Source organism: Grus americana, chromosome 2, assembly GCF_028858705.1.
Source record: "Grus americana isolate bGruAme1 chromosome 2, bGruAme1.mat, whole genome shotgun sequence".
NCBI lineage: Eukaryota > Metazoa > Chordata > Aves > Gruiformes > Gruidae > Grus > Grus americana.
In genome coordinates, this window is record NC_072853.1 from 71,968,311 (window position 1) to 71,987,797 (window position 19,487).

The window sequence follows — 19,487 nt, forward strand, 5'->3', positions numbered from 1 at the left end:
GCCTCACTCCCCTTATTGAAAGATGTAAAGTAAAATTAAGTATATATTTGTAGTCAAATCTTTCTTTCCCTGAATGCTTCATTGAAAGAGGGAATCTTACCCATGAGCTAAATCTCTTCTATAAAAAAAAGTTTAACTTGTGTATCTTCAGTATTAAATATGGACAAACATTTGTCATGGACTCTTGCCACACTTCAGGAATATTTAAATATTAACTATAAATCACTTTGCAGTGTACTGATAAAGCCAGCTTACCCATTTTTGCCGTACTGGTCTTTAATAGATTTGAATTGACATAACTGAAATATGTTGTGGAAAAATATTGAAATGGTAAATCTGGTTTTCTTTTTCCTTAGAGGAGTAGTCCTTCTCATAGTCCTGCTAACATATGTTGTCTTTAGAGGGCTCTTTTTTTACTGCCTAGCCTGCCATCTGAGATTATCAAAAAAAGGTTAATGCTAATCGTAATTAATGAATAACTGATATGAAAAAAAACCTGAACATTTTTTGAGAACTATTAGTAAACAACTGTAAGATGCTGATTTTTAATTGCTGAATTGTTATGTCTGGGACTTTGAATCTTAATTAAATCATGCAGCTGCTTGATTTTTGTAAACTAAATATGTTTACACCGATTTCATTTACTATATCTGAAGGTCAAGACTGTGCAAGCTGCAGTTAGTACAGGGATGTGTCTCTTCTCTATTTTTAAGGCTGCCATCAGCATTTCAGGGATGGGGAGATAGTTTTCACCTGTTTCACTTCAGTCTCTGGGTAATGTCTTAAGTCCTTTTTGTCAAAATGACAAGTGGTCCAAGACAGACCTACCGTCTAACTGATCTGTTGTGATATAGTGTTTTTTGAGACAAATATATAGGTAAAATGTGTGTAACAAGACTTACTGTGTACCTAATCCTGCGAAGGCATGTTTGGAACCTTGGTGGGTATCAGAACTGTAGAAGCCACCACTGCTGGCAGAGTACATACACCTGCACTTATTTCCCTATACACTCTTTCTTACCTCCTGACAATACCAAGTATAATTATTTTCTCAATAATCAATTTTCTTCCTTGCTGTGTTTACTCACTTAAGGGAATCAATCAAGTTCTATTTTCTTTCTATATAACAGGACACAATTTAGAAAACAAATTATGTGGAACAGGTCTTAGTTTAGAGAGCATAAAACATATCCGTTGTTAACATTTCTTCTTTCATTTCTTTAAATATGTTTTACTGTCTCAACATGTCAACACCTAGAACTGTGTTGCCTGTTAAATGCTTTTAAATAAGCGTACTCGAGATGAGGGCCAAGAATATTTTGGCATTTATTATATTGTTTCTCTGAAGAATACAGTGATTGTTTTAAAAATGTACTTTGTGTGAACATTTTACCTTCTAAGTGAAATTTATGAGGTATATCCTACAGGCTGTGATCGCAAAAAAGAAAATTAGAAATAGAGCAAACTGCATGCGTAGGTGAACTACAGAAAACCGGGGCAAGCTTGTGAGTCTCATGTTGGTGTAGCTAGACTGCTTCTGCTACTCCAATTATCTAAGTACAATTTGAGGCTCAGACATAGTGAAAAGAAGCAATTTTTCTCCCAGATTAGTGTCTGCAGAAGAGATTGGAGCTGTCTATTACATATGTATTATAGACAAAAAATTGCTCTAATCCAAAATTAACATATATTAAATAGAGCTTTATTTACAGGGTATGAATAGGTTTGCCTATCTAAGCCAACCATCTAAATCACAGCTGCATACAAAACCTGTCATCAAAGACAGTGCTGAAGAGGACTTCAAGAGGACTTTTGTTTAGCCCAGGGTTCCCAGTCTTTGTGAAGAAAGCTTCCCCTGTCAGTTCTTTCTCCTCTTTGTTGCCCTGCTGCTGTGCATCTCATCTGACTGCTGCTGCCACTGAAAAATTAAGACTAACACAGACATGGAGCCCAAACTGAGCTTTCTGAAGTCTCATAGGTGCTTTCTGTGTTATACCACACTTTTTGTTACTGCTGTGCCTCACCAGTTCAGAACAGGTAATCTAGTCTGTCTTCTATATGTTGTACTCACTCTGTCACCATATTTATCCCATGCCTACATGCATATGCACATACTACTACTATTATTTTGTTTTTAAAATTATTTCAAGAATAATACTGAGATAAAACATACAAATTAGTAAGTGCACTTGCTTGATAACTGTTTCTAAGTTAATATTGGCTTTTCCTAGTCAGCTTCCCTGAAGATGTTTTTCTCAAGATATTTGCATTTTCTTCATCGAAGCACTGCTGCTACTGACTTACTACGTATCTCATTTTAAGCAAGATAGAAAATTTCTCTCTCTTTTGTGAGGTTACTTATCTTCAGGAGCCCCAAAACATTGAGGTATGCATTAGGAAAGAGTTATGAATCTGAAGGCTTATGATTTTCCTTTAAGATAGAAAATAAATTAAATTATATTATGAAGCTTTATTATTTCTAAAGTTATCTCTGCTGAAAAGCTGCTTTAACGTGGGGTTTTCTTTCAAAGTCGTGTCATACCAACAGGCTATCTTGCATCAACCCATCCTGACCATCTGTTATCCTGATAGATAGCCTGGATAGAGCTCCTGGAAGAGCTTGCCTTTCAGAAAAATATTTCCCTTTCAGCATAACAGGTTGTCCTGGCTTTGGCTGGGGTAGAGTTAATTTTCTCCCTCGTAGCTGGTATAGTGCCGTGCTTTGGATTTAGGATGAGAATAATGTTGATAACACACTGATGTTTTCGTTGTTGCTAAGCAATGCGTACACTAAGTCAAGGACTTTTCAGCTTCTCATACTGCCCTGCCAGCAAGGAGTCTGGGGGTGCACAAGAAGCTGGGAGGGGACACGGCCAGGACAGCTGACCCCAACTGGCCAAAGGGGTATTCTATACCATATGACATCATGCTCAGTCTATAAGCTAGGGGGAAAACTGGCCGAGGGCCACTGGTCAGGGACAGTCTGGGCATTGGTTGGTTGGTGGTGAGCAATAATTTTCATTTGCATCACTTGTCTTCCTTGGGTTTTATTTCTTTTATTTTTTAATATCCTTTTCATTACAATTTGTTAGGTTTATTTTATTTTATTTTTATTATTAAACTGCTTTTGTCTCAACCCAGAAGTTTTCTCACCTTTATTCTTCCGATTCTCTCCCCCATCCCACCACGGCAGGGAGTGAGCGAGCAGCTGTGTGGTGCTCGGTTGCCAGCTGAGGTTAAGCCACAACACAGGCTTAAACCACAGCTAGTTATTTTTAAAGGCAGGCTTATGGTGCAGGGAATTCTTTTTGATTACAGTTTTCCTTTTTTTTTTTTTTTTAAGCCTGGTATGGTACCTGAAGATTACCACTGTTGCAGTCTGTCTTGATAAAGGTACCACTACAGTTTCCAATTTGGAGTGAGGAAAGCCTCACTGGTATAGCGACACAAATCATCATGACTGATTTACCTTTCCGTAACACTAATGCTATTTGTATGCTACTGTGTCATTTGAGGGCAGAAGGCTACAGTGAAAATGAAGTAGTCATATTGAAGTATGTGACACTGTTTCAAGGTTGGGAAATTCCAAAATGTCTTTGATTTAAGCAGTAACCTTCCAATCTAAGTTGGCTTTAACTGGGGCAATAGGCTGATTACACTTTAGAGTCATGTACTCTGACATGCTTGATCTTGTATCGGATGTTAGGTTTTTGCCTTGAAAGACTGCATTGTCCATCCCCAGTACAAGTTCTGGTTCTCAGTATTGATACCTTAAAAAAAAAAAAAAATCATGCTTATCATGTTCAGTAGTTCATGTGTAGGATTCTTCACTGATGAGCTGTTACAAGAACAGAAAAAATACTGGAAAGAAACTAGCTTACCCTTTACCTTCAAGTAAGTAAGTGAAAACTGAAATGACTAAAATGAGTTTGCTTGTTTCCTTACGTCCAAGTATTTGTTGCAAATTAAAAACCTGTAGATTTCAAATGTTTCAATAATACGCATTTTAAACACTTCGTGTATTTAAAATACCAAGGTCTGAGCTTTGCCATGAAAACAAAGACACATAACAAAATAGTATTTAAGGAGCTTTGAACTTTAATTTTCCCTTTTTGTTCCTTTCCTTTTCCTCAGACATCTTCTGGTGCCTGAGGTGTGACACAGATGTTCACACTTCACAGTGAAATGAGAAATTAAAGGGAATGAATGAATGACAAGAAATTAAAACTGAAAATCACTCTGTTTAATGCTCTTAACCTCCGAGAACCCAGCTGCAGGAGGCTGCATGGTTTTCCACCAGTGACTATGAAATGGGAAGAGTATCCTCAACTCTTTTCCTTTGTGGATTTAAGGTTTTAATCCGGCTTTGTGGGAAGACCATGCATTGTGGCCAACACCCACACTTGCCCCCTAACTGAGTATTGTCTCATTAAAGTAAGATGGTGTTTCTTTCAGACAAGAAGGTGTTAGATGCAAAGGGTTACTGAAACAAACTGGTTTCATTGCGGTTCAGGATAATCTTATTCATGTTACCTGTGTGGGACCAATTTCTCCATTATATGAGAAGCAGAGCTTATTTTTGACCTTGTAAGTTCAGGTTTAATGGCTTGTGCTTTTTAAAATGTTTTTCATACTATAGGTGGAATAGTTTGGAAAGTTAATATAGCTGTTGCTTGCCCTCTTAATGCCTTTTTTCATATTTTTGAACACATTTTTCTGAGAGGGAAGGGTACTTGTTTAGTAAGAATATATAAATTTAACTATTTATATAAGGTGTTATTTTAAGGGAAAAAATAACTGGATTACTGGCTTGGAAAAGTAGCCTGATAAAGCTGTGTGGAGGGTCTTGCTACTTGAACTGTATTCAGTTTCTCTTGTTCAATCTGTAATTAAATAAACCAAAGATGTCTGTTTGGTTTGGAACAGCAGACTGCCTATCAACAAGTGTTTTGGTAGTATTTTAGAGTAGACTCAGTGGCCTAACAGAAAAGATTAGCTGTGAATTTTTCTGTTTAACCTGTATTTTCGAAAGATTATTGTAAAACACATTTCGAAGTGATGAGGTATAGTGTAAGTCAGTAGGAAAAACTTACTGACGGATGAGGCATTACAGATCTTATATTTAAAGTCATACATTAATTGGTGAGATAAATCTGGCTAGTTGCTCATAGATGTGAGCGTATGATGTATGAGGAGAACCAGAAGGCTGGGGGCATTGAGGAGGGGTCGGTCACATTGTTGCCTTACACTGCCAAAAGAGGGTTATCAAGACTACGGAGCCAGCTGCTCTTGGAGGTGCACAACAAAAGCACATCAAGTAACGGACACAAGTTACAGGAAGGGAAAGGCTCAAAGGACAGTAGGGAGGAAAAAAAAATCATACTGAGATTAGTTAAGCTCTTGTACAAACTGACAGAAAGGTGGAGGTGTCTCTATCCTTGGAGAACCTCAGAATGCAACATGACAACCTGAACATCCTCATCTAACTTTGAAGTTGGCTGTTCTTTCAACAAGAGAGTGGTTTCAGTGATCTCTCAAGATCCCTTCCAAACTAAATTACTTTGAGTTGTTTTAAATGCAACCTATTCCTGCATAAGCTTTTCTCTTGAGTTAAACATGCTTGCAGAGCTATAAACCTCTTTAACTTATCTTCTAAAACTATCTGTTGCTGATGATGTAGATGGCATAATGTATACAGTCCCAGAGTTGGAGGGGAAGGAAATGAAATGATGAACTGGTATACAAAAAGGAAATTCACTTGCACTATGCTATGAATTTCTGGAAGTGCATATATGCTCCTGGAGTAAGTGTGATGTATCATCTGGTGAAGGTATTGCACTGAAAATAGATTTCCTGAACATGTGCTGCATTTGTTCAATTCTTTCAGCTTGCCATTTTGATAGACAATAAACTGTAGCTGCATAGTGAGATTTGGTGACTGTACTATGGGAACACATCATTATTTTAACTAAAATATAATTCCTTCTGTGAACAAAACTTTTAAAGCACTACAATTGATGAAAGTACGCTTCAGATGTGTCCGTACAAGTCCTAGTCACTACTTTCTTTGTAGAAAATTGCAAATAATTTTAAAAAAATTTTAAACTAAGTTATTTAGCCATAGTTTTTAATCATATACAGATGTGTTCAATTCCTTGTTCTTACAAAATCTGCTGAATTTTACAAGAGTCTGTTGTCCTTGTTCGTGTACTTCAGTCTTTCTCAAGGAAGCTGTCCTTCTAATACTAGACAGTGGATCTCAGAACATTTCAATTAGTTTCAAATTAGGGTTTTAAGACTACTAATAGACTTTTATAAGTTTTACTGTGCTCTTTCACTCAAATATACATGAAAATAGTACATATGTATATATTGCTTACATGTAAACCTTTCTTTTTAAATATATATCCTTATTAAAATGTACTACACGCTCCTTGCCAGTTCAAAACCAATCATTTTACATGCAAAAAGAAAGTCTCAAAGTTGAATTGCAAATCTGTGATAAGGCACATTTTGCAGCAAGCCAAGCGGTTGCAGAGTATCAGAATACATGAAACTTTCATGGAAAGACAGTAAACTGGAATATGGTCAATAAAGGCAATGCAGAGTAGCTGAAAGTATCCTTCTATGGGTGATGGCAGCAGCTTACAAATGTGGATGTTTGAAATTTATAGAAAATCACTGAAAAACTTGTGTATACCATGAAGTCCTCAATTTTTTCTGTAATGGTACTCTTAAGTATGTAGCACAAAGAATCTACATGGCCTTCCTACACAGTTGTTCTGGTCACAGAAATGCTGAATATTCTGTATATAAATTTCTCTAAAAGGCAACAGAAAGGTGTTGCTGCAAATACCTTCCACTTAGTTGGCTTATGAATAATTATCCCAGTTTTAACAGTGAGCTCTCAGAAAAGAGGTGATAATGTAAGTGCTGGTACATTCAGTCTCCCCAGCCCTGCAGGTGTTACAATAAAAGAAGCTTTAAGAGCTTTAAGAACTTCAAGAACCCCACAAGGGCAAAACCTACAGATGTTTCCTTCAGTTGTTTGTAAGGGGAGAGTTTTGCTACAGTGCTATTGTTTCAGTTGTCCCTTTTCTCTCGGGGTTTTACTCCGCTGTAGTTTATCATCCTCAGTTCTCAGAATAGCAGAATTCCCTGGTAGGGCACACCAAGTTGGGGAGGAGGAGGGGTCTTCCCTTAAGACCTTTCCTTTCTGTCCTCCTGACAGAAGGGGAGACTTAAACTTTTCCGAGCAAAGAGTTTTGTCATAAAGATCACCACCAACAGAGCAATCCATAGGGAGTGAAAGATTGAAATGGCATCATTTTAGATAATTGTGGAGTAAGGAAGAGAAATTACCTGGAATTTTAAAGTGTTTGCTCGTTAGCTGCACCAATGGAAAGCTTAATGTCCTTGCAAGGAAGGGCACTTTTTCTCGATGATAAAGTTGAATGGCTGGTCTGGTGAGTGTTCTCCTTTATTGACTTAAAATATGGTCCGTGTTGCGTGTTGTGAAATGAGGAAGATAGGTTAGTAAAATGTGGAATACTGTACAGCCAGAAAGGATCATCTAGTTTTTAATGTTTAAGGTATTTTATTATATCGTTGAATAATTAAATGCTAGAAATACTGTTTAACTGAATTGTGGAGCAAAATTTTGCAGCTCTAGCATGCTGAGCTACTAAAGGACTTTAGAAAGACACAGCTGCATTGTCCCTGATGAATTCTTTTAAGCATTGAATTTGGTCACTTTCTAGGTCAAATTTTTGGTTACCTTTTTCTACTTTAAAAGATTACAGAGTGATTCAGTAACTATTTCAGAGCTGATATATTTGAATTAAAGGGCAATAATTCAACTGATAAATCTTCAGGAAATATGACTAAGAATTTATGTCCCATCTTTAAGTCTCCAAATGCATTACTGAGGTGATGAAAAATTTGCTGTATGTTTATACCCCGTATATAAATAGAAGCACAAGTAGGTTTTTTTCCTGTCTCAAATGACCTCACTCTATTGGGAGGAGAGAGGGGAGATAATATATTAAAATGGAGACATTGCATCGATTTGCATCACAATTCTGTGTGTGTAAATTTTTGGTGAAGGCTTTTGAAAGGATTAACTTGTGGCAACGTGAATTCTACACAGAATTTGGTAATAGAGCTGTAACTCTGCTGTGCAAAACATAGAAAATATATGCAGTTTCATTGTTCTTTGCCTCACAAGGAAATCAATTAGCTTAAACGAAAATAAATTCAATGTTTCTTTATTTTTAGCATGACTTCCTAAGGAAATAAAGCTTATGTCATTGCTGCACTGCCTGTCTGCCTCCGTTCCCACTTGAGAACATCGGGACGATTGCAGTAAAATCTAATGTAGGAGTGGAGTTTTCAAAGATGTAAAGTTTTCTACAAGATTAGTGAAAATCAGTGACTATGCAGGAAAAAAAAAAAAAACAGCTGATCCTCTCGGACTGATTACAGTACGAGTTGAATGGTTGTTTGTTCCATTTAGATGTGGGCTGGTCAGGCAGCAAGTGAGTGCCTGTTCCCAAAGGATCTGCTGTGCTGGCGCTTAGGGGGTAAAAATACAATGGGGATTGCGAACAAGGAGAACGGGAGGTACTTGTAGGAGAGTGGGAGTGAACATCAGTGGAATCACAAGGAGGGCATGATGGCAGTCAAGGAGGAAGAAGTTTAGTGCTTAAAAAAAACCGCACAACCCAAACCTCCACAAATTCTTAGGGAATTAGGCTCCATCATCTCTGCCTCTCAAGGAAGAATTTGTTCATATTGTAGAATACATATAAGGAAACTTAACTAGATTGATACTGCTGCTATTTTTACTGCAGTTTTGATGAAACTTAGTACATAATTCTTAGTATTGAGGTTGTTTTAGAGAACAATAATTGAAAATTTAACTGTATACTGTGAATTGCCTCCTATAACTTGACAATTCAACTATTCTACATCCAAACCAAACTAGTTTATATTTTTCCAGCATTGATTTATATCACTCCAGGTTTTTTGGTCACTACTTAATTAAATTTGTAAAGCTATCTATCCTGTCCGTCTTAAACTTACTTTGCTTTGCAAGCACTTTTTTGCTAATCTTTACTTTCAAATTTATTTTAGTATCATACCTATTGTTTTAATTGATGTTAAATTGTTTAACTCACTGTTTCAGGTGATCTCTGATGAAGCTAATTGAATGCCTTGGAAAATGCTGTGTCCTGCAAATTTTGATTTCTTTTCCATGCTAGATTGTCCTCAACTGTGTAACCGCTTCTGCTTTAGTTATGCTTTGTCGTAAAGTTCTCTGTCAACATCTGTTCTGCTCTCATATTATGAGAATCAGTGTAAGGAACTTGATGCTTCAGAAGCCGCCTATGCTCATTTCTTGTTACCTATACGTGAAGATTTTGCCAAGTTTGGCTTTTTATGAAATACAGTCAGTGATGTCTGTAGTCAGTGATCCACATCTAAAACTTTCTTAAATGACGTAGTCTGTCTTGCTAATTAATTGCTTCTGTAAACTCCTACATAGTTTAAGTTGCAGTAGCAGATGTGTGTTCTCTGTAGTTGGGCTTGTGCCAAAAGTGGAAGTGAGTGGTTAGAGCTGTCCTGGGATTTTTGTTGAGTGTTTCATGAATTCCATAATTGTCTGATTCAGACTTTCAGCACAGGATTAAGTATTCTTTAATTTGCTGTGACCACACCTTTTGGCTTTTATGCAGACTTTTACTAGAATTTAGTTCTTGCTTTTCTGAAGATTTAACTTATATTCATTTACTGTTTTGTTTTGGTTTTTAACAGGTCATCTGAACAGGAATCACCAAAGTGAGTTTTCTTTAAACTTTCTACTATAGAATCTCTAGCTTTAACATATATAATAAAATACATAACTTGAACTGATTTTTTCAAAGTAGCACTCCTGTGTGGTTAGAGGGCACAAATAAATGGATAAACCAATGAAAATTGTAAAGTTTGGGGGAAAAAAAAATAAGGTCTTGGATTAGAATGTGGAAAGTCTTATGTCCTTATACACCCCTAATCACTATTCACAAAAAAAATTGATTAAAAACTGTTGTAAAAGTTTAATGATGCAAAAATCCACTAGTAATTTTATCTGGTAACTCTTTATGTAGTGCCAGAAGGCATTAACTGAATTTGTCATATTTTTCTGGTATTGTTAATTTTTTTTTTCTACACTGAAAAATCATTATGATTTATAATCTCAACTTGTAAGTGAAATGTGTGTTTTGTTTTGTTTTTAAATTACTATGTTCTGAAAAACTTATTAGGATTTATTTTCATATACAGTGTTCCTCCTTGGTTAACACTGGCCCCACAGGAATCATGAAATGTCCTGGAAGCTATCAGATAAAAACACAATTTTGACAGTATAATTCTTTTAAGTGTCATTATAGTTCACTGCTTCAAAGTATTTTGAAATTATTGAGAGTGCCAAGTGAATAGTATCTCCCAAATGCTGGAAAAACATTTTCTGTAATAACTGAAAATTCCACAAATGTTGCGCAAAACACTTCATTCCCGCTGCCAAGTACATGTAGTATAACTGAAGGTCAGAAATATTATGGTAAGAAGAAGTTTGCTTGATGGCACCTTTCAGAATGTTTACGTTTGTTGCAGCCAGATTTCCACAAGCCGAGAAAGAAATGTTTGCATTATGAAGGTTTGCCGCAATGGAAGTCCTATATGTTAAAAGCCTAAGAAGCTACCTTCCTCTATCGTGTAGTATTACTTCTTCATTGACAGCTAGCAGTGGCTGCTGGAAATGGTTCAGAAAAGCTCACGTATATAGTTAGACTAGTACCAGAGCAGAGGTGAATGTTTGAATCTACAAATTCCAATGCCAGGGTTTACTTGCATATACTTCCGCTCCTTTAACCCTGTGAGAATTTGATGTTGCTTTTAGGGATAAACTGCAATAAACAACTAACAGCACGTGTACTTCCAAGGCTGAAATACACTTCACTGCAGTGCTGGGTTGTCAGTAGCAGCACAGGGTGTTCTTGAAATACGTACTGCGGCTGAGCGTGGTGGTCTGTCATGGAAGTGAAAGGTCTGTCTGCAGTGGGGTAACACAAGTAGCTAGCACTCAGGTTTTGCCGTACGCCGCGCTCTGTGTTAGTTACAGAAAACTGCGTCTGAGCTATACCTGAGCTTTCCCCAGGACAGAGATTTTCACAAACTCTTATGTGGTATTTATAAAGATGGAGCAGTTTGTATGGTACCTGTGAGTTGGGCCCAATTAAAGAAGGGTATTAGTAGTATTAGAGGTCTGCATTTCATCCTCTTCATAAGAGGGCATTTAGCTAAACGAGTGTTTGAAAGGTCCTGGAGCACCACCAGGCAACATGGCCAATTATAAGATTTTGAGGTATTTAACTACTGACTTTTATATCCTTGAATTTTAAGCTTCTTGAATCACTAGGCCGGGTCTGCACCCCAATTCAATTCTGGGTCATTCTACATGGTTATAACTACCTCAGTGGTAGAATATATTAAGTGTAATGAAACCTTTCATCGTCACTTCATTTCCTATTTCCCGTCATGTTACTGTGATTTCCTGTAACTCTGCAACAGTGTCTTTCACCACTAACATCCAAATATTTTGCTAAAAACGTTTTTGCTACTCTGGTTTTGTTTTGTCCATTCTTCTGGATGTCCACTGATCAAATTATAGGCTTAGATCATACTCCAATCCTGTTACCCTGCGCCTCAAGAAATGGCATTAAATCTAAGTATAAAGTTTTCTTGCTTTCTTGACTGGGCAGTACATTTGTGTGTTTTAATATTTAATTTAAAAATCTGGATAACAATATCTTTGTACTATTTGTGTATCCTTTTTAAATGAAGGAATGTATTGGGAAACAGTCCAAGTTCTCTGACCCGTATCTCACCTAAAGCCTTGGCTCAGTCTCCCAACGGAGTTGGTAACATTTCTGGCTCTTACCCATTGGAAGGGGTGGATAAACAGTTCTTAGAAACATACGATAACGTTACGAAAAGTAGCTCAACGGAAGATTCCAGTCAGTACTACTGCGATAAGGTATGTTCAACTGCAGGCTTTCAAAGTCAAAACTAGTACTGAACGTAGCTTTGAACTGTAGATTAAGAAGGCACAAAAATTGTGGTTATATTTCAGGATAAGCGATTTTTATGCAGTAATAAGTATAAATCTTGTCTTACTACTCAAATTTATCCAAGATTGTGTAGACAGTATGATAGGCAAGCCTGCCAACTGTATTGATTTCCATAGTGTCCAGGCTTCCAGAAGCATCTGCAGGGGAAGTCCCTAGTGGAATGGGAATCGTTAAGTGACTAAATCTTATTTCCTCCAAGGGGAGAGATTGGATCACTCACGTTGCTACATGTCTTGGTAGCAGGCACAACTCCGCTTTATCCCAGGCGTCCCTTCTTCAGGATGGCTAAACATCACACTTTGAATTCTGCACTGACTAGAGAGCAGCTGCTCCCTGTTAACGTTATCATAGAGGATCGTTCCTCTGTTTTCTCCAGCCTGTTCCAGAGAGGTGCTGAACAGCTTCCCAACCTGCCCATCCAGTAGCTGCTGCCAACTTTTAGTCCTTTTGGCTCGTGGATTTCTTGCAGAAGATACCAATGCACTCATTTACAGGAGAAAAATTGGGGAAAAAGTAGTCACTTCATAGTCCTTAGAGTAGAATTGATTCAAATGTGTTGTGCCTGACATTTTTTCCTTTCAAGTCATCTTTACTAAAGACAACACTTTGACAATTTTAATAGCAGCTATCAATTGAGAAAGCTAAGAGTAACAGTGCTAGGTTGGAGCAAGCAGAGAACATATTTGCTGTTACATATGTTGCTATTTTTATAATTCAAAAGTTTACAATCATATTCTGTAACCTTAGTATCTTCCTATTTTAAACATGGACTTAAGTATTCTTGTTCAGCACATCTAAATTTGGATGAACTGTTTTCTAATTTGCCGCTATTTTCTTCTAAAAATTAGAAAAGTTTTGGCTTGTTTTTTCTATATATTGCAGAATGACCTAATTGAGGGAGATTTACTTTTGGTGCGTATCGCACCAGATGAAGATGGGAAGTTTGGATTTAATCTAAAGGTAAACCAGCAATCTTTTAGTTATTTTTAAATGCTTTATAGAGATACTATGAATTTATGATTATTTTTCATTTCTAGTGCAATGATTTGGAGAAAGCAGTATATTCTACAGGAGTTTCTTATGGACCGAGAGGTTTTAATGCTAAAGCAACATTTACAGAAATAAGCCTATACTAGTTCTGTGGGTTTTAGTTACATATGCTATGGGCATGGCATATTTCCAAATCAGACTGCCTATTCGGCTGCTTAAATACAAGCTTGGAAGCCTAATTTAAGGCATCAACTTTTGGAAAATTGGACATCCGTATTATAAAACAAGTTAAATAGTTTGTGCTATCCAATTGAATATAGCCATTAAAAATCATATTGGAAAGGTGAAAATTAATTTACGAAGAAAATGGGAATTACTGTTGATAATTGACTATTGTAAGTTTTGTACATTCCCTCACTGTAATTCCATTTAGGCAGATACAGTACTGCAAAGTAACCGTAATATCAAAATCAAGGCAGAGTTTGATCTTTTCACCTTGGACATTTATTGGTGGGGCAGTGATGGAACATCATGTAAAGAGAATAATGGAGTACAGTTATCTGGCACTTTGATCCTACCTGAACCCTGGCAGGTTCATCACAACGTCTAAGAACATTGTCTACCTTGCAAGTTCAAGTGTTGAATTAGACTTGCTCGAAGGATAGACTTAGAATAAATGCTGCATTTGATCTGTTTATTGCCTGTTAAAATATATGACCAAGCAAAGACACTGGATCTAGTTTTCTGGAACTTGGTAGATCTAAGGACACCCCCCCATTTACTAATGGAAAGTCAATCTTACCAACCCTGCCTATAATGACAGAGCATAAAGTTTATATTAAAACAAAAATAAGCAATTACTTGTTTTAAATGCTGCTTATGCTTAATGATGTATTTATTGTTGTTATTTACTTGACATTCCTCTAGGGTGGTGTAGATCAAAAAATGCCATTAGTGGTATCAAGAATAACGCCAGGATCACCTGTAAGTAAATTCTTAAGACTTTTAATCCGTTCCTTTATTACTCCCTCCACCCTACACAGGAATTTGGACTCCCATAACCAGTATGAGATAGCAGCTGAGCTGTTCTCTTTAAAAATTGATTTCACCAGTGGTTTCTTGAACCACAGATGAAAAGATCTGGAAGTGTTAGCCCAGCAAGATACCAGTAGAAAGTATGTTTGTTTCCCCCTGTTATGTCAAAAAGTGCATCTTGAACTGGAAAATGTTTGATGGAGGGGCAAGAGCAATGACTGAAGGTGTGGAACAGTGTTCATTAAAGAAGTACAGCCTAGAAAAAAGAACTAGTTTAAGGGAGATATAGTAGGGGTCTGTAAGATTAGGAACACACTGAACAGGGAATTCCAGCAGAAGATTTATGGGCTACCAAGTTAAGTTAGTGAAAGTCAGGTTCTTCATGCTTAGTGAAGTAAAGTAGTTCTTTATGCATAAGAGAGTAGACCTGTGAAACTCCTTGACAAAGGATGCTATGCTTAGAATAATATTCTGGGTGGTCAGGAGAGGACAAATACTTGGGAGAAAAACCTGCTGACAGTTACTGAATAGACAAACCACAACAGGCTGAGGAAATCCTTAGGGCTAAAAATATTTTCAGGATGGGAGAGTACTTGGCAGGGGAGAGAGGGCACAGAATATGTTTGCTCTGTTCTTATTTTGCCATAGATTTTTGCTTATGGAAGTATTTATGGACTAGGTGGAACGTTCATCAGAATCAGTACAGCCATTGAATTCTTATGTTGAATTGTGAAATAATAATAGAAATATAATATCTTGGTAACGTTTTTCTAAATAATTAGTACGTAAATTTGTGAGGACATACCTTATCTCAATTTTCTTTTTTCACTCACCTTCTTCCAAAGTGTATTTCCCAGCTCTCATAAAAAAACTTGATAGGAAATATTGCTGGCTGACTTCTAAAAGTCTGATGTACTCTGCATCTTGTAGACTCTTGAAATTTGATAAGTAGTCACAGGACTGATATCTAGATGTCATGCTGTAAATCAAGCTAAAGCAGATTGTTTGAGACATTGTTTTTGTCACATTTATGATTTGTGGCTTAACTTACACAGTGCATAGCACTCCATTATTATTATTATTTGAATAAAAGAGTAGTAGGAAACTATCGTTATAACTTAAATCCACGAAGTGAAAATAAAACAGTCCTTAAAATGTTTCATGGACCAGCTAGCAAACTTCTTAAGGGTGATTTGAGATACTGAAGTTAATGTAGGGCAAACAAGGCTCATTCAATCAGAGAATGAAAGATGCTTCTCCAGAGGCAGCGATTTCCTTTGGCAGATTGTCTTCTGGAGGGTACTGATCCATTTTTTGTTTGTTTGTTTGTTTTTCTCTTGCATTGGAAAAGGGCTGGACTTCTAACTTACACTCTTCATTTAAGTGTCTCCAGCTAGTGGCACAGGCATAAATGCAAGTGACCAATTAGTTCTCTAGCCTAGTAAGCCACCAAGTGAGCAAGTTATCAAGGGTCAGGGAATAAATTGGAAATGGTTACCCAATACAATATACTGAACAGCAGTGTTATAGAAATCATGTCATCTTACAGCAAGAGGAAAAAAACATACTCCTTTTTAGAGCATAGCAATATTAACAATGACTATATTGTTTTCCATAAACTAAATTTCACCTGTTCTTGGCTGTTTAATGAAATGTAGCTGATATTTGAAAGTTCAAGCTAAGCAGTCAATGGGATGCATTTGTATGTTATTTTAGCTCAGTGATGCCATTCCTTCATTATATTTGCTACTCTTTTAACTTGCTCTAGATTTACTTGTTACCCTGTAAATTTTTCTCAGGGATGTTGTTTGGTAATGGTATTTTCTAAGATTATTTCTCAGGTTTGTAGGTCAATTTTTCCCACTTTCCTAGAAAAAGACCTGTATTTTTTGTGGAGGAGGGGAAGCAAATCTGCTCACCAAAATAAGACAGTATTTGCTCTTTCATGTCCTAAAGTTCTTTTAAAAATCCCCCTCTAATACAGCAGCAGTCTAATATGCTGGGAAGATGTATGACAGAGTAGCCAAAACTGTTGTGGGAGAGCATTATATCTAAAGAACAAGCATTTATTGCAAGTTTGGTTTTGGTTTGGTTTTGGTTTTTTTAAAGTCCTATACTGACTTTTTTCACAAATAGCATTAATGTCCTAAGGTGCTAAAGAAGTCATTATGGTTTTATTTAATAGAGCTTTTCATTGAAATATAGTATGCATGCTTCTTGGAGCAATAACAAGGTGATTAGCATAAAATGAAACACTGGGTGTGTCAAAAGGACAGGAAACCTTTGATATAATTAATTGTCTGGAAAAGCTCAGTATCTGAAAAATCTACAAATTATGCTTACATAGAAGGAATTCATTCTCCTTCAAGATATATTTTATATAGTCAGATGATTCAAGTAAGAGAGCTGAGGTATTAACATGTCGCATGATTAACAAAGTTTCTCTGAGCAAAGGTATTAATCTCCTTCTGTAATAAAGAATAATAGCCAGCAACCAGCCAAAAAATCTAAATTACAGGCAAATGTAGGAGATCAGAAACCATTCCCTCCGTGTTCTTGTTGATTTCTTGACTCTCCTACACTGACCTGATATGATCTTTATATCACTTGTCTTTTCAGATAATTGTATTTCAGAGAGAATATTTTATACCTCACTAATATTTTAGAGTGATTAAATCAATCATTCATAGTTGCATTCTTCAGTCTTGCCTTTGCAAATTGTACAAAACATGGTAAAGGAGCTTTAGGGGAGTTGTGAATACCTAATTAAATCAGTGTTGAAGAGCACCATGGCTGTTCCTAATTCCCATTCTTCTTCTCTATATTTGTCTTTTTTAGTAATCATTCTAAGTCTTCCCTATGCTTCATTATTTTCTTTCCTTATTTCTTTGGAAAAAGTTGGGGGAAACTATTTCTTATTTTTCTTTTTTTTTTTTTTTAAGCAGTTTTTCTGCTTGGGATTTTTTCTTGCACGTACATCTTTCTTTCCTCTCTCTTCTTCCTTTTCTCTTGTACCTGTTTTGTGGCACTCATGCATGTTTTAAGTTTTCTTTCCTTTTAGTTTATTCTCTGACACAAGTGGCTCCCAATTTATATTCTTCTTCCTATACTTGCCACTGTATTTTTTTTTTTATTCTGCATTTTTCTTCTTGTTGGTTCTATCATTATCACTTCTCCTTTCTATCTCTTTCTATTTTTTACTTGGTAATACAGTAATCACTGATAAACTTACTTTAGGGAGCCATCAGTACAAGGCATGATCAGGATCGGGGCTAATAATTAGAACATCTTGTTCACATTCTGGGGCATTGGGGGTGGTTTTTTGATAAGGCTAATAACATTGGATGAGTAAAGTTCAGGGAACCTGTGCTGGTATTAAATCTAGAGCACAAGTCTTATGAGGATCAGCTCAGGGAACTGGGGTTGTTTAGTCTCGAGGAAAGGAGACTGAGGGGAGACCTCATCGCTCACTCTCTACAACTACCCGAAAGGAGGTTATAGCCAGGTGGGTGTTGGGCTCTTCTCCCAGGGAACAAGTGATAGGATGAGAGGAAATGGCCTCAAGTTGTGCCAGGGGAGGTTTAGATTGGATCTTAGGAAAAATTTCTTCACCGAAAGAGTTACTAATCATTGGAACAGGCTGCCCAGGGAAGTGGTGGAGTCACCATCCCTGGAGGTATTCAAAAGGTGTGTAGATGTGGCACTGAGGGACACAGTTTAGTGGTGGACTTGGCAGTGCTAGGTTAATAGTAGTATCATCATCATATTCTGGGCATGGCTTGAACTGCTTTGCACTGGACTTAGAGCTAAGCGTGCTAAGCAATGTGGCAGAAAAAAAGGCAAACAAACCCTAGAGTTCAGCAGCTAGTCTAAATTGCTGTATCCAAGACAAGACATAATGTAAGTTTTCATTTGGGATGGGGAAAACCTTGTTTTAGTGTTCTCCCCTGCATAGAGCAAAGGAATTTGTCTCAAGTGCAGGGTACTTGAGCATCATAGGTTGAGTACTTACCTGCATCTTCTTGCTAAAACTTTCAGTAAATGAAGTGAGGAAGAACGTTCTCCATTTGTAGATATCATTTGATATCCACCGAACAAGACTGATAAATAACATAAATACGAAATGCGTATGGATTTCTTTAAATTTTAAAAAGTGCATGTCGGGGGAATATCATGTTACTTAAGTTATGTTTATCAAAATAATGTTTGGACTTCTCAATATTCACTGCATAAAAACTGAAGTGTGTCATCTTATGTGCCCAAAACACTTCTTCCAGAAATTCATTTGCAAGTGGCTATAACCAGTGGTTGTTGAGGCTTGGAGTCTGAAATTTAGATCTTTAAGAGCAATCTGGTGATGGCTATTTGATAAATATGAATTCTTTTTATAGCTGTCAATATGCTGTTTGAACTGTTTCTCATCTTCATTGAGAGGCTTTAAAGCAAGTAAGACAGCTTTAGACCTGAATGCTTTGATAGAACTTCTGATACAGAAGATGAAACCTTGTCAGGAGAGCTCTGAAGACTTTGCTTACATGATAAACTTAATATCCTGATGTGTTCCTGCTTACATGACTGGATGCAATGACATTAATATGTTTCTTTGGTCTTGAAACAGGCTGATAAATGCATTCCAAAACTGAATGAAGGTGATCAGATAGTATTAATTAATGGCCGAGATATCTCAGAGCACACGCATGACCAGGTGGTCATGTTCATAAAAGCCAGCAGAGAATCTCACACGAGAGAGCTTGCACTTTTGGTCAGGAGGAAAGGTAAATGGGCTAATTTTATTCATGTTTAATGTTTGTGAGACTGTTGCTCTTATGCTTGGTGGTATACCCTCTTCTATTTATGTAAATATGTTCTCAGTGCACTGGGGATAGGTCTGCACTAAAAAGTAAATCTCCCTGCATTTTGAATTACGAGTACAACTAGTTTTAACGATAGGCTTTTACTACTGCAACAAAGACTCTTATCAAGTTTGAATTTCTTCTTATTTTTAAAGTCTAAAAATCTATAAGAACATATGGTTCCTTGCAAAAGCTCTTTTTGTAAATATAGCATAATTTCACAAGTTCCTAATTGCAGGTTTACAAATACCCATAGGCTGTTCCCCAGCTCAGGTATACCATGAAACAAGTCAAATCAGTTTTTTTCTTCCTTTTTTTTTTTCCTTGTCTTTCTTTCCTTCTTTCCATTCTCATAATACACATTTGTGACAACAATGAGCTTGACCCGTGCTGGCTACTTGCTAAATTGCTGCCAGCAAACAGGAGACAATCTCTGAAA

At 36.7% G+C, this 19,487-nt stretch overlaps 1 protein-coding gene across 3 annotated transcripts in view; it reads left to right on the forward strand.

Moving 5' to 3' along the window:
• Positions 1–19,487, forward strand: part of PTPN3 (protein tyrosine phosphatase non-receptor type 3) — a 178,691-nt gene that overhangs the window by 129,449 nt on the left and 29,755 nt on the right. For all 3 annotated transcript variants that reach the window (XM_054817305.1, XM_054817306.1, XM_054817308.1), the window contains exons 15-19: positions 9,817–9,840; positions 11,884–12,076; positions 13,053–13,130; positions 14,088–14,144; positions 18,814–18,970. In XM_054817305.1, the coding sequence (XP_054673280.1) occupies positions 9,817–9,840; positions 11,884–12,076; positions 13,053–13,130; positions 14,088–14,144; positions 18,814–18,970 (509 nt within the window). The remainder of the gene's footprint in view (positions 1–9,816; positions 9,841–11,883; positions 12,077–13,052; positions 13,131–14,087; positions 14,145–18,813; positions 18,971–19,487) is intronic.